The sequence below is a fragment of the Acomys russatus genome, chromosome 21 (assembly GCF_903995435.1).
Source record: "Acomys russatus chromosome 21, mAcoRus1.1, whole genome shotgun sequence".
Classification (NCBI taxonomy): domain Eukaryota; kingdom Metazoa; phylum Chordata; class Mammalia; order Rodentia; family Muridae; genus Acomys; species Acomys russatus.
In genome coordinates this window covers 47,336,660-47,351,788 of record NC_067157.1, presented here as the reverse complement: position 1 = coordinate 47,351,788, position 15,129 = coordinate 47,336,660, and the positions used below count along the sequence as shown (strand labels likewise).

Below are 15,129 nucleotides of genomic sequence, written 5' to 3'. Positions count from 1 at the left end.
TCCTGTTGGTTTGCTTCAAAACAGGGTTTCTCTGTGTAGCCCTGGCTGTCTTGGAACTTGCCTCATAGACCAGGCTGGCCTCGAACTCACAGAGATCCGCCTGCCTCTGCCTCCTGAGTGCTGGTATTAAAGGCGTGCGCCACCATACTTGACTTCCTTTGCTAATTTTTTTGAAACATACTTGAAAAATCTAAGTACCTGGGCGCGCGCACACACCCACACCCACCCACACACACACACACACACACACACAGGAGACATAGGAAATAAAATCAATAATCCCCAAGGGTTGGAATAAAATCAAACTGTTAGTTACCAATATACCAAGTATGCCAGTGGGTGATAGAGTTAAAAGTGATTTCACAAAGCATGATTAGAAAAAAATCCTTTCAATATTAGCATGATTTTGTCAATTCTACCATCAAACTGCGAATAGAAGGGTTAATAAATGTGGCCGTGTGTTTATTAGCCATGTGTTTATATCAAATTTTAGAATATTTTCAACTTTATGGAAAAATTACAGAGATAGTACGAATGCCCTTGTAGGCGCTACACCTCCGGGAAGCAACTGGTCCGCTCCCAATTACTAAGTACTGTTGACTACAGTCTGTAGTCCACTCTGACACCCTACCGCTACACCTGACGTCTTCTCCCTGCCCTTCCATCCTGTGACCACGTGACCTCTTGTTATCTCACCTTAGGCTCCTTTCAGATGTGACTTTCTAGAGACAGTCTTGGTTTTTGTTTTGTTGTTGTTTTTTTTTTTTCAAGACCTTGGCAGTTTTGAGTGGGGTTGGCATCACTCTGCTGGGTGGGATTTGTCTAGTTTTCTCATGTTTAGACAAGAGTTTTTGGTTTCCAGAAGGAATGGAGTGATTTTGTTCTTGTTATTGTAACGATTCATCTTGATTTTATGTGTGTGGAGTGTTTTGTGTGCATAAATGTACATGACCACATGTGGGCAGCACCTCAGAGGCCAGAAAAGTCCCCTGGAATTGGAGCTGCAGATGGTCTTGAGCCTCCCCTGTGTGTGGTTGGAACTGAATCAGGGTCCTCTGTACGGGCAGCATGCACTCTTAACTGTGTGGCCACCTGCCCAGCCCTGACTAGTGCTGATCTAATTACATGACACCAAAGGCCACCAAGGCACTTCCTCTTGCTTTGGACCCCTCCCTGCTGCTGCTGTTCACCCCATCGCCGTTTTAAGCGTTGCCTGTTGAGCACAGCCTCTTGCTGTCAGGTGATCCGCATGCAAAGACAGTGTCTCAGAGTTAAACAGACTCTGTGCTTAACTGGGCAAGAAAAACAAACAACAACAACAAAACAATTCCAGAGGACTTCTTAGCGTGAATACCAGGCTCCTTTAAAGGATTACTAACCAATACTATAAAAACAATAAAATAGGAAGTGAAATGGGTCAAGTGTTAGCTTGAATATGCACTTAATAAAGTACAACTGACTTCCTCCTCACCAAAACACCCCGTGTACTTACCTAGATCCTGCACAGATGCTGGATTTAAAGAGTTTAGTCTGATTACTTATAGCAAGAGGTTATATATTACTCGTGTTTAATGCTTTCCTATATCCATCCACTGAGCCACGTGTACAGTGCTGAAGTGTAGAAGAGCTGATGTCGTCTCTCAAGCTTTACCTGTTTGTCATAGTGTTTCTTGTGTATGATTTTAAAGTGTTTGCAAAACACTAAAAAGTATTTTAATGACTTTGCCTCTGTGAACTTTATCATTTTGAACATGTACAATTTCTTACTTCCCTGTTCATTCAATTTAGTAATCTACTTCACATTTTGTACATTTATTAGTGGACCACAAAACGTTTCTGAGTACATGAGTACGGGAGTAACCAAGCTTGGCTATTTTGTAACACCAAAATACCTGTGGGTACTCATAACTGAACAGATAATCTGGATTCTTTTTCCTGCAGCTTAAGTTTTTCTGGGTTTTTACTACACTGAATCAATTTCATCATTTACCTATGTACAATAATAGACTTCCTGAAAGTGCTACAATTTTTACCATGTAATAGATTTGAGCATGACAACAATGTAAGAGAACTCAGAAGTCTCTAAGTCTATCTGAGTTTTCAAAGTAAATCAAACAACAGTTGTTTTCATTTAACTATACTGTGGAGATTTATGGGTATTATTGTAAAATGTGTATGCATTACACTCATTTTCTTAAAGTGTTTTGAATTAATAAAGAATTCTCCCATGTATCCTTAGACAAGTCATTGTTGGCTCAGTGGTGTGACAGTACCCAAGTATGAGGACGTCTGGGTAGGTTCTTTCCACTCTTATGTGCCATTAGAGTAACTTTTATAAGCAATAAAATATATTCTTGAGATAGCTGATGTCTTAAAAAGTGCAGTGGAGGGTTTCCTCACGCTAAGTTCAGAGCACTCTCACTAATATGACACGAAAAATACCTTCAAAATGGAGTGTGGAACTGGAAATAACTTTTCCTGGTGGAGATAGAAAATACACAATGCTTTTCTATACTCATGTCAGAATTAAAACAAACCGGGTCTTAACCTCCACTTTACAAGTAGACATTTACATGGCATCATTTGAATGCGCAAAGAGAAGGGCTATTGGGAGGCACTTCATTTCTTCACTTCAGTGCCCTTGTATGTGATGCTAAGGATTGACAAGATACGATGCAAAGTTCGGGGCTTTTGTTTTGTTTTTAGGATCTTGTAATTAACAGTTTTGATTAGCTTTTCTCTTAAGAGCACCTATTCTTTCCCAAACTGGCTTGGCTGTATTTATTCCCCTCTTGTTGGCCACTTCTCTGCTGGGCGGTGGCTAAGTCTTCTGAAGCTGCAAACGCATCAGTTAGCCATTGAGGAGGATGGGATGGGTATCAGAGGCAGGCCTTTGGTTGCTTAGTTGGTCTTGGTTTTTTTCATTGCAAGACTGAGCCTTGAGCAAGTTAAGAGAGTACTCCCAGGGAGTTACAACTCCAGAGCAGAAGGAAGGAAGGTTTTTTGTTTTTTGTTTTGACGGCTTTGCTATGTTGTAGTTTGTTAGTTTTAACTTGGATTTGCAGAACTGGGAACGGGGAGCGAAAGCAGCAAAGTGAGAGAACAATAGAGAATTGGACAGAATGGAACAGAATGTGAGTCAGGAAACCATGAGAAAGCTATGGATTGATGTGGTAAAAGACGATAGGAAAACTTACGTTTGGTAGCATCACTCAGAGGTTGTAGTAGGATACGCCTGTCCTTGAGAGGAACCTAACTCATGTCAGGAAAAGGAAGAGGAGAAAACACTGATGACCATCCTAAATAACCCTTAGCGACTGGGGATAGATGACTTCGGTGATTGGGACCTCTGCACCTGCCTCGCACTTGACTTTCCTCTAGGCTTTTCAAGTCCCAACGCAGACTTGGGAAGCAAACTTTCACTTCTAGACTGCAGAGAAAGGCTGTTCTTTTCCAGCCTGGTCCTTCCTGGAACCGGCCCAGGTGAGCTTCCAGGCTCGGCCTGGAGGCGGAGCTGAGGTTTCTGAGTTCAGCCTGTAGGAGCGGCCGAGGCGGCAGAATTCCGCTCCTGGAGGCGGAACTATGGTGCTGGAGCCCCTCCTCCAGGAGGCGGAGCTGAGGCGGGGAAGTTCCACCCTAGAGGCGGGGCCGAGACAATGGAGCTCCTCCCCTGGAGGTAGAGCTGAGGCGTTGGAGCTCCTCGCCAGAGGCGGGGCCGAGGAGGTGGAGTTGGGGCTTTGTAGCTTCCTGTGAGGGCGGGGCCAAGGGTTCTGAGTTCAGCCTGTAAGCGGGGCTGAGACGGTGGAACGCTTTCCCCCTGGAGGCGGGGCTCAGGAGCCCCACCCCGGAGGCGGAGCTAAGGCGATGGCTCCTCCCCGGAGGCGGTGGGGCTCCTCTCTGTGGGCGGAGCTAAAGCGGTGGGGCTCCTCTCTGTAGGCGGAGCTAAGGCGGTGGGGCTCCTCTCTGTGGGCGGAGCTAAAGCGGTGGGGCTCCTCTCTGTAGGCGGAGCTAAGGCGGTGGGGCTCCTCTCTGTAGGCGGAGCTAAGGCGGTGGGCTCCTCTCTGGAGGCGGACCGAGGCATTGGAGGACCTCTCCAGCGGCCTAGGCAGCAGCGGAGATCGCCCTCTGGGAGCGGGGTCCCGGTGCTGGGGCTCTCCCTATGGAGGCCCGGCTAACGTGGCTCAGCTCTCCCCCCCGGAGGCGGGGCCGAGGCATTAGAACGCCCCACCCAGGAGGTGGGGGATGAGGAGCTGGGGACCCTCCCCTGAGGCGGACGGAGGCGCCGGAGCTTGGGTTGGAGGCGGGGCAAATGGTCGTGACCGCCCCGCCCCCTTACCTTTTGGCTTTTGACAACCTATCCGCTTTCCTGCCCTTCGCCGGAAGTTCTCGCAACATTTCCGGTAGAGCTATTAAAATCCGGCCTTGGCGACTGAATCCGAGGCCTTCCAAGGGTAGGCTGCGTTGGTTACTTCGGCTCCGGTGGGCGGCCGGCCAGGATGCGGACCGGGTTTCTGAGCGGTGCCCGGCGCCTGTGGGCCCGCCGCGCCCTCAGCCGCATGACGCCGCCTCCCGAGGAGCTCTTCGCCCGCGGCGGGCCCCTCCGGGCCTTCCTGGAGCGCCGCGCTGGCGTGGACGCCGGGGGCCCCCAGCTGGCGGCGGCGGCGCGACTGCTGAGCGAGAAGGAGCGGGAGCTGCGGGACACCGAATCCTTGCTGCACGGTAAGGCGCCCTCTCCGGGAGAGTGTGGAAGCCGTCTGCGTTCTGATGCCTGAGGACCCTCCCGAGGGCTCTCTAGAGCTCCCTTGGCTTGAGGTCTGCCCGTCAGTCCCGCCTCTCCTCCCCTCTCAGGAGCTCAGATGCTGCGGAAGGTCTAGGTAGTCCCTGCGTTGGGCGCTGCAGCCCGGTGACATAATTTATGGTATTGACCCGCTGCAATGTGAGGAGCGATGCACTCTATAGTTAGAATCCGAGACCTGGAAGTCCGTGTTCTTTGCACTTTTCCTCGAGGCTAAGTCAGAGGCTGAAGTGTAGACATTCGCCCTGTACACCACACTTGGGAACTCTTGGCTTGATTCAGAGACCCAACCTACTTGATTGAAGAAAGTGGGGAGACGGATTGAGGTTGATTGCTGAATCTCCAGGCTTCACGTTCAGGTGCCACACGTGTGCAAACACACACACACACACACACACACACACACACACACGAAAACGGGAACAATTAAAAAGTAAGACTTTTAATTTCAATATAAAGGGCAGTGCTGAAAAGCAGAAAGTAGCATTAAAAGGAGTCTCTAAAGACAAGAAAGTGGTGGTCAGGTGGTGTAAGAGAGGGGAATGGAAGGCAAAGGTGACCAACATAGAGAAAGGTACCACTTAGAAGTACAGTGATGGTGGACGCATAGAATAGGCCTGGGAGATGGCAATGGAAGGGAAGTCGTGTTGGTTAGGGTTTCTATTGCGGTGAAGAGACACCTTGACCGCGGCAAGTCTTGCAAAGGAAAACATGTAATTGGGGCTGGCTTACACTCGCAAGTTCAGTCTGCTGTCCTAAAGGCGAGAAGCACGGCCCCACGCAGCAGACATGGCACTAGAGAAGGAGCCAAGAGAGCTCCACATTTTCCCCCCGAGACAGGGTCTCTCTGTGTAGCCTTGGCTGTCCTGGACTCACTCTGTAGACCAGGCCGGCCTCGAACTCACAGCGATCCGCCTGCCTCTGCCTCCCGAGTGCTGGGATTAAAGGCGTGCGCCACCACGCCTGGTGAAAGTTCTACATCTTGATCCACAGGCGGCAGCAGGAGACTTTGTTGAACATTCTGCATAGCTTGAGCCTATGGGACCTCAAAGCCCACCCCATAGTGACTCACTTCCTACATGCTTCCTAATAGTGCCACTTCCTATGGCCAAGCATTCAAACGTATGGGTCTGGGGGCCTTTCCTGTTCCAACCACCACAAACATGAAATCAGAACGAGGATAGGTTAGCATGGTTTCTCTAGACCATGGGCAATGCCTCACATTTAGTCAAAGATGTGGCATTATCTAGGGAAAGTCCACTGACATTTGTGTGGAGGATGAGTCAGGAGGAAGCTGCTTACTGTCCAAAGGAAAGACAACGGTATGAAAACACTAAGGAAAAAGATTTGTTGTGTTATATCATAAAACAGTAGAGTGGAATTACCGAGGGTTGGGGGCAGCTCCCATCATCAGAATGAGTTCTATCTTTAATTTAAGATATGGATACAAAAGCTGAGTTTCATTGAGGAGGGAGAAGAGCTTTGCTGTTGAAGGTATATTTAGATGATAAAAGTAACCCTCTAAGAACACAGGTAGAGATTTCTATATTCGTCTAGACCTACAGCATAGGAGAAAGCTGTTAATCCTGAATAGTTAGAGAAGTCAAAGTACATACTAAAAGATGGAAATATGTAGAGACAGTACCAAGGCAGAGGTGCATAGTACCATACATCTGGGGCAAGAGGAAAAACCATTGGTTCCACCATGAACTACACGTAAATGAATCTGTAGAAGCCAGTACCAGGAGCGAGCTGACAGCCCACGTAAAAAGGTTATGCTCACCTTTTTCACTTTATACTGAGAAACACCTTTAAATTTGGCAATTTTGCCAATGAGAATTTTAAGTAAAACTCTGATTATTATAATCAAGAAATCCCAAACATAAACTCTAGTTATCAAGAGTTAGTTGGTGTTTTATTTCCCACCAGTTGGGGTGGGGAAACTGGTCGACCACAGCAGTTACTTAAAGAATTGGAGAAAACAAAGCCCTCCCTCTAGAGTGGAGAACCAAAGAACTTAGCGCTGTACTGTTGCTCTAAGGAAGTAGCAGGACATGTGCCATCCCACTTCGTATCAATGCAGATTCTTGATAGATAAGAACACACACTTAAGCTGTGCGTGCATTTGATGCTTTGTAGAGAAAACAGTTTGTAATCCCCCTTCTCTCCCAGGCTGCACATGTCCGTAGAACAGAGAAACAAATAAGAAAGTATATCTATGTCAAAAGTGAAAACTCAAAGATAATTGTAAAACCAGAGATGAAAAGAACATTTTATATAAACATTGGGCAGGATACTTTATCCTAAAGACACATTCACTAAGACTAACTTGCCATTGTAGGTTTCAGTTTGGCTTAGCTGTTCAAATCCTCTGCCCCTCCTGGGCATTCTAACTACTTCAGTGCAGCCATTTGGTAATGGACAACTTAACATGGTGAACTAGATCTGTTTATTGGGGCTGGAGAGACAGCACAACTGTGAGGCGCACTCTTGCAGATGGTCCAGAATTCGTTCCCAGCATCCACGTAGAGGCTCACAGCTGTCTGTGGTCCAGTCATAGTGACCTATCACCCCATCTCCCCTGTGCGGGCACAACATACATGTACTACACGTACAGACATGCAGGCGTATATACATATTAAGTAAGACGAAATTTTAATTGTATGTATATGAGTACATGTGTGCACATGTACCACATACGTGCCTGGTACCCAAAAAGATAAGGTGTCAGATCCCCTGGAACTGGAATTATATGGTTGTGAGCCAACATGTGTGTGCTGGGAATGTAACCTGGGTTCTCTGCAAGAGTAGCAAGTGCTCTTAATTGCTGAGCCATTTCTCCAGCCCTTTTATTTTTTCCTTTAAAGTCTATTATTACAGCTTTTGTGGAGGTGAAAATAATAGAGAACATCTTAATGTTTACATTGGAGCTTTTTTCATTTAACTTTTTTAAAAACTGAAAGCTTTTTAATAGTGACATAATGTAAAAACTATTGTATCAATAACTTTAACTAGTGGCAACTATGAAAAGAACAAGAAAAATATTTTCCCTCAGCTGTGGTAACTATAAACACACAAACTTGAAACCTATTGACAATTTAACACTAAGAAAAATTTAACTGCTGCTCTTTTACCTAGATGAGAATGAAGATTTAAAGAAACTTGCAGAGAGTGAAATAGCTTTGTGTCAGAGAGAAATAATTCAGCTGAAGCATCAGGTACGTTACAGGTGAAGAACAAAGCATCGTGCAATACTCCTTTCACAGTTCATTGCAGGCTTATAAATGAGTCCAGAAAAGTAGCCTATTGCTGTTTAGACAGACTTTTTGTAGCTGATGATTTATATTTGTATGTATTTGTCTGTAAGTGAACCACAAACATGCCTTGTGTTCTTGGAGGTCAGAAGAGGTGTCCCATCCTCTGGGAATGGAGTTACAGAGGAGCAAGCTGTCTGATGTGGGGGCTGTAAAGCCAACCGAGGCCTCTGGAAACTCAGTCCTTGTTCTTAACCCTTCAGCTCTCTCCATAGGTGACAAACTTTTATCTATCACAGGCATACGATGTGATGCTTTTTTTTGTATGCTCACTCCATGAAGGAATTACCAGTGTCCAAGAGGATTTTAAAGCAGGAAAGACATGCTTCCTAGCGTCCCAGTGTTTGATGCTACAAGAGTTGCATGTTGTGTAACTCTCGCTGATAAACTCTTGTCCCAGCTCTTATTAGAAACGTGAAAGGACACAGGCAGATCTGCTTTTGCATCTCCTGCACTGTGGACAGGAAAGATGACAGTGTGACGGAGGACTGGACTTTCCAGGCGTGAGATCATGGTGTTATCTTAGCACTGATTGAGTGCCAGTCCTAAACTTCCAAAACCAAACGTTCTCTCTTCCATGTTAAGGAAGCTTAACTGGCAAATCCATTTCCCTTCCATATTGGGCCTTGTGTTTCAAGACAGGAGAATTTTTTCTGCATCCTACACGCCGTGTAATGTCCTGCTCACAGACACTGATTTCTAACCGAACAAGGAGTTGATAGAAAGTGTGGAAGAGTTCCCACGTGGGGCTGGGGTGTAGCTTAGGTATTAGAGTGTTCATCCAGCACCATGAGGCCCTGAGTTCTGTCCCTGGCACCACAGAAAAGCTGGTGTGGTGTGGAGGCAGGAACATCAAAAACACAAAACAAGGCATTCCCAGAAGAAGTAAAAAAAAACCCTATCGAAAGTAGCAACGCTTAAAGTGTAACTGTGACGTTCATACCTTACTGGAAGTTACTCATATACATTTTTAGTTAGCCAGATGGTCAAACGATTGAAGAGCAGTATCATTTGTTTAAGAAACTTAGGTTCCATAGCTACGTTCCCTCAGTTCGTAGCGTTGGGCATTCGTTTTGAGTAGTTTTTAATTACAGGAAGGTGCTATCTTTTCTTTACAGATCCTCTCACTTTTGGTTCCTTCAGAAGAAACAGATGAGAGTGACTTGATCCTGGAGGTGACTGCGGGTGTGGGTGGTCAGGAAGCCATGCTTTTCACCTCTGAGATGTTTGACATGTACCAGCAGTATGCTGCATTTAAAAGATGGCATTTTGAAACCCTGGAATATTTCCCAAGTGAACTAGGTCAGTGTCTTAGTTAGGTTTCTATTGCTGTGATAAAACATCATGACCAAAAGCAGCCTGGGGAAGAAAGCACTTATTGTATCTTTCAGTGTGCAGCACCTGAAGGGAAGTCAGGGCAGGAACTCCAGGCTGGAACCTGGAGGAAGGAGCTGAAACACAGGCCATGGAGCCCAGTGGCTTACTGGCCTCCTCCCTCTGGCTTGCGTAGCCTGCTTTCTTAGCACCCCAAGACCATTTGCTCACGGGTAGCAGCACCCTGCCCACCAGTCAGCTGGTCCTCCCACAACAGACATCAGCCAAGAAAACGACACAGGCAGGTCAGTGTTGTGGGGCCCTTCCCAGTGAAGTCGCTCCTTAGCACAGTCAGGAAGTGGACTGGTAGTGTTTGTACAGCGTAGGTTGGTTTATTTCAGCAGGTCCTAGGGAAAGGCTTGGCAAGACGACGGTCGGAACTTATCTCTAAGGACTCAGTAGTGACATGCTCATTATTTACCTAATGATTTTAAATAAAAACACAATCCTCAAATTTCCTGTAAAGTATGTGAAAAGCCAGTCCGTGATAAGGACTTACAGATTTGAAAAGTAGTTTAGCTACTCTGGCTCACTCTATCATCCTAGCACCCACGAGGCTGAAGCAGGAGAATGTACCAAGTTCAGGACTAGCCTGGGCTACAGGAGAGCCTTCTCAGAAAGACAGCAAAAAGGTGGCCTTAGCTGTTGCTGATGTGAATTCATCACCACGTAATTTAATAAGTGGACATAAACAGCTCTATGTTAAGTCACTGGAGAGCTGGTTCAGTAGTTAAAGCACTGGCTGCTCTTGCAGAGGACTTGAGTTCAGTTCCCAGCATCCACATGGCAGCTCACAACCACGCATGAATCCATTTCCCGTGGATCTGATACTGCCTTCTGACTCCTTATGCACTTGGCACACATGTGTTACACATACACACATACATGTACACAGTTAAAATACTCAGACAGAAAATTAAATACATAAATTTTTTAAAACTTAAGGATATGCATGAAAACAGCAGGTATAAACTTGTTTTGTGATATGCTTGCACTCTCTACTTAGTTATTTTGTGGCTCTTTTAACTTTATTTCATGAGAATACATGTGGTGGTCAGTTGTTTACGCACGGCAGGAATGATAAAATAATTCAATTCTCTCTCTGTTTTCAAGGTGGCCTTAGACACGCATCAGCCAGCATCGGAGGTCCCGAAGCATATAAACACATGAAATTTGAAGGAGGAGTGCACAGGGTACAAAGAGTGCCAAAGACAGAGAAGCAAGGCCGCATCCACACTAGCACCATGACAGTGGCAATTTTGCCCCAACCTACTGAGGTAAAGCACAGTACTGCCACGAGTCCAGGGCCCCTCTCCTGGCAACTGTGTAACCTTAGGATTTGGCCTCCCTTTCATATTTTCAGCTACCCTTGAAAGTTTAGCTCAAGAAATGTAATTTTACAACAGATAGTAAGAATGAAAATGTTTGTAGACTGTCTAAATACACACTGGATTTTTTTTCTCCACCAGTAAAATGGGCATTGTAAGCCTCCCCCGTGAGGCAGGTCATATAGTGTTGGCTGTGACGGTCACCAGCCTCACTTTGCATTGCAGGGATGGTTCTCCAGTTGCCATCAGTAAAGGGCTGATTGGTCAGGACAGTTGCTGCGTCATAACCCAGTTGTATTAAGAAGGCCTGAGTATATGGCCTTATTTCAAAAAGCAAGTCCTCATTCTCAGAGAACATTTCTCTTCTGCTAAAAGTGACAAGTTAATTCACTAAAAAATGAGATATGAATGACTTGAGGGCTTCTACTCACTAATTTTAAGAAAAGGTACTGTTTAGGTATGTGGTAGGGTTGGTGGCTTTTTCCCCTGGGTTTAATCCCTGAGAAGCCTGAGTGAAGAACAGAAGCGCTAAGTGAGGAAGTGCAGGAGAGTCGAGGTCAGCAGCCTTGCTAACTTGTGGTCTAGGTCCTCTCTATAGCTTTTCTAGCAACTCCAAGGGCTATCTTACTGCAGGATGCTTGGTATGCCATAGAGCAGTCTCTAGTTGTTCACGGAACAGACGTTTTTTAGACATGTGCTTCTGATGGTATCTCCTGCGACATCTCATAACCCTGTTGGATTCTGGTGTTTATGAAATGTATAACCTGGCTTCATGGTTTTTGCCTCCAAATATGTATATAATATTTTTAATATCTCCTCTCTCTCCAAAATAGTATCATGCACTCAAATTGCTATTATTTTTTTACTCCTCTGCTAAAGTCTTTGAGTTCAGCAAAATTCTTCATTTTCAATTTAAAAAAAAAAAATCATGTTTATGTGTGTGAATCTGTGCACATGTGGCCAGTGGAGACCAGAAGACAGTGAGGATCGCCTGAGGCTTAGGCTAACAGAGGCTGGGGTCACCTGATGTGCTCACTGAACTCAGAGGCACTGAGACATCTCTCCAGCCCCAAACTTCCTGTTGTCACAGTCCCCAGTTCTATTGTTTGTGTGGCAGAAAGCTCAACTTCAGAGGATTCGGGTGTGCTGCTTTTGTTCCCTATTCATTTAAGAGCAAAAAAGAAACCATTTGAATAATGTTCCTTACACACTGTACTTTTTATGGGAAGTCTATGTTTGGTGTGTATTTACAATATGTAGGTCTCGCCTGAAGACAGTTGGTACATGGAACTGTTTCTTACACTTCCCACTTTTCTTTGTATGTATAGCTTAAATTGGTGATTCATCCCAAAGATTTGAGAATTGATACTAAGAGAGCAAGTGGAGCTGGAGGTCAGCACGTCAATACCACAGACAGTGCTGTGCGGATAGTTCATCTTCCTACAGGTGTGTACTTAGTTTTCCAGCATAAAACTTTGAATCAAGATCAGTTTCCTTCAGTTACCAAAATACACCATTAAGGGCTCTTAACTAGTCACTTGGATCTGCAAGTTCTATAGCTGATACTATGTAAGATACTTACAAAACCAGGAAAGAAGCAGAGCAGTTGCCACCCTACTCACTCCGAAGAGAGCAGAGCCCTGCAGCTGAGTTATGGGGTATATACTCAATAGATCTTGCTAGTCCCCAAAATCCTCAGAGAGATAGTTATCTGAATTATTTGTCAGAAAATGGTCTAAGTTACTAGTTATTGGTAGTAACACGGACCCTGCAGGCAGTAAAAGCACTAGATTTTCTGCACAGACGCATGATGCATGGACAGTTTTGGATACAATTTCAGTAGCATCTTTCTATTGAGACTGTAAAGTGCAAGGGAATTGAATCTAGATGACTGGGCAAAAATGACTGTACACTGGTAAGTAGAACTGGGTTTTTAAGTATTACTAGAGTCCTGGAGTGATTTGTGAGTGACAAGGAACATCTGGTTATTCCTTAACTACATACACGGGTCTCAAACTGTCATAGTTCCTATTAAGCAGGAATTAAGAAGTCAGGTGGGCAGGTAGGACATTGTCCTTTTTAATATTGAAAACCGAACTGTTAAATATTGCAGTGATAAGTGGGTTCTCTAAATAAAAATAGGTTAAAAAGGACATCCTCAACTAATTGTTTACTCTAATAGTAGGATTTCTAGCTCCTATATATGTTCATTTCTGTAAGTCTTTTAAAAAATCATAATAGCTGAAGCTGTGAAAAAAGTCTGTTAAAGCCAGCCAGGAATGGTGGCACACACCTTTAATCCAGCACTAGGGAGACAGATGCAGGTGGATCTCTCTGAGTTTGAGGCCAGCCTGGTCTACAAAGGAAGTTCGAGGGTAGCCAGGGCTGTTACATAAAGAAACCTTGTCTTGGGGGAAAAAAATTAAAGTCTTCTGTTAGATTCTTGTTTTTATTACTTCATTTAAAAAGGAAGAAAAAGAAAGAGTCCTTGATAATAAAGAAGAGTTTGTCTTAAAACTCTTTGATTCTTATAACACTATTCAGGTATTATTTCTGAATGTCAGCAAGAGAGATCTCAACTGAAGAACAGGGAACTGGCTATGAAGAAGTTACGTGCAAGGTTGTATAGCATGCACCTAGAGGAAGAAACTACCAAAAGACACAATGCTCGAAAGATCCAGGTAAAAGTGAATTCAAGAAACACTTATAAAAATAATACTGATAGGTAATGTCATTTTTACTATACTGTTATTACTATTCTTGTGTTATTACAAGGGCAGTACCTGTGTACAGCTTTATCCTGCTTTCTATAGTCAAAGGTCTTTTTCTCAGATTGGTCCAAGTGTACCAAATCTCTACTCAGTTTTCAGTCCTTTGAATTTATGGAAACAAGAGTACTGACCTGGTACTTACACTCGTATTTGATTTTATGCCATATGCATCCTTCCATGGCTTTTTTAGGATGTACACCGTACCTCCACTCCAGGATGACATTAATTCCCAGAGATTACATATACGTCAACTGTACATGTAAATATGTTGCTGCTTCTGTTGAAATACCAGCCATTTGCCTGCTCCATCATTAAGTAATCAATATGCTGCTGATGGGAAATCAAGGGTTAGCCTTAAGTCATAGAGCACTGAGGGGCAGAGGTGGCACTCAGATGCTTCCCTCTCTGCACCAAACCCATGTTACCTGGGGAGTCTGGGCTTTCTTTACACTTGGTTCTTGCGCTGCTGAAGTTTAAGCTGTCCTGGGTCTAAATGTATCTCACATACCCACCCCACACCCCCTTTTCTTTTTAGGTTGGAACTAAAGGAAGATCAGAGAAAATAAGAACATACAACTTTCCACAGAACAGGGTCACAGATCACAGAATAAACGCATCAGTCCATGACCTTGAGCGCTTCATGCAGGGAGACTGTCTTCTGGATGACCTGATACAGTCACTGAAGGACTATGCGGACTATGAATCTCTAGTAGAAATGATTGCCGCAGAAGACTGAGCTTCTTTGTAAAGATATTTTTATATAGATTAATTCATTCCTTATACAGTCAAGGTAACAACCAGGAATAGCCATTGCAATGGGTAAAAGCCAAGTCTACAAAATAACCATGGTGGTGTCCAAGTGTACCCAGAGGCTGCCATGGAAAGTGGAAATGAAGTGTCCTCTCAGACTTACAGGGGGTCTCCATCACCTACGACTCACAGCGTTCACATACTAGCATCAAAGGAATGTACAGGCTTCAGGTGTGGAATGTGCCCCCTCCAAAACCCAATGTGCTAATAAGTGTGTCAGCTTCACAACTAAAGTTTTAAGAGGTCCTTATGAACGGTGGTAATGTCTGCAAACTGTTAAACACCCAGAGTCACTGTCCGGTTTCAATAATGTTTTCATACGTTTTAGTGTCTGAAATAAATGGCAAACATGACGTTTCACTTTCTCACATGTCTGCTGGCACTTACATACAATTCTCCTTAAATATATATCATCACATGACACAATTCATGCAAAGTCCCAAATACTTGTAATACCTAACAGCTCCGATTTCTCTCCTTCCCTAGATGGGTTAGAGCTGGCTTTAACCCATATATCCAATGGGTTTACCCTTATCAGACCCCTAATCCCATCCTGTTTGTCAAGTTGCTGCACTGGATTTTCATCTATGAAGATCAAATTAGATATTTTTGGTACTATGTGAATTGTTCAGGCATTACTGGACATTAACGCCTAAGACTTGACCAGTTTAAACTTACTACATCTTTTCTTGTGACTTAGTGTTTTTGTTACAAAAGTCTGTATTGAAATAGGGGAA

At 44.5% G+C, this 15,129-nt stretch overlaps 1 protein-coding gene across 2 annotated transcripts; it reads left to right on the top strand.

Annotated features, from left to right (window-relative positions):
* The first annotated feature begins 4,487 nt into the window (after positions 1 to 4,487).
* On the top strand, positions 4,488 to 14,857 carry Mtrf1l (mitochondrial translation release factor 1 like). Of its 2 annotated transcripts, none has more exons than XM_051164291.1 (7): positions 4,488 to 4,719; positions 7,934 to 8,013; positions 9,228 to 9,411; positions 10,597 to 10,760; positions 12,140 to 12,257; positions 13,356 to 13,492; positions 14,118 to 14,857. In XM_051164291.1, exons 1-7 carry the CDS (start codon positions 4,497 to 4,499, stop codon positions 14,316 to 14,318), a joined length of 1,107 nt encoding a protein of 368 aa, XP_051020248.1. In that variant the 5' UTR covers positions 4,488 to 4,496; the 3' UTR covers positions 14,319 to 14,857. The 2 variants fall into 2 exon arrangements, with proteins under 2 accessions (XP_051020248.1, XP_051020249.1); XM_051164292.1 differs by lacking the exon at positions 4,488 to 4,719 and adding an exon at positions 5,027 to 5,154 and having other exon boundaries at positions 14,118 to 14,855.
* Positions 14,858 to 15,129: the final 272 nt, after the last annotated feature.

Coding starts and splice junctions, on each gene's coding strand:
- Mtrf1l (XM_051164291.1), top strand. CDS start 4,497: ATGCGGACCGGGTTTCTGAGCGGTGCCCGGCGCCTGTGGGCCCGCCGC. Junction 9,412..10,596: donor ATATTTCCCAAGTGAACTAG/GTCAGTGTCTTA, acceptor TCTGTTTTCAAG/GTGGCCTTAGACACGCATCA. Junction 12,258..13,355: donor GATAGTTCATCTTCCTACAG/GTGTGTACTTAG, acceptor AACACTATTCAG/GTATTATTTCTGAATGTCAG.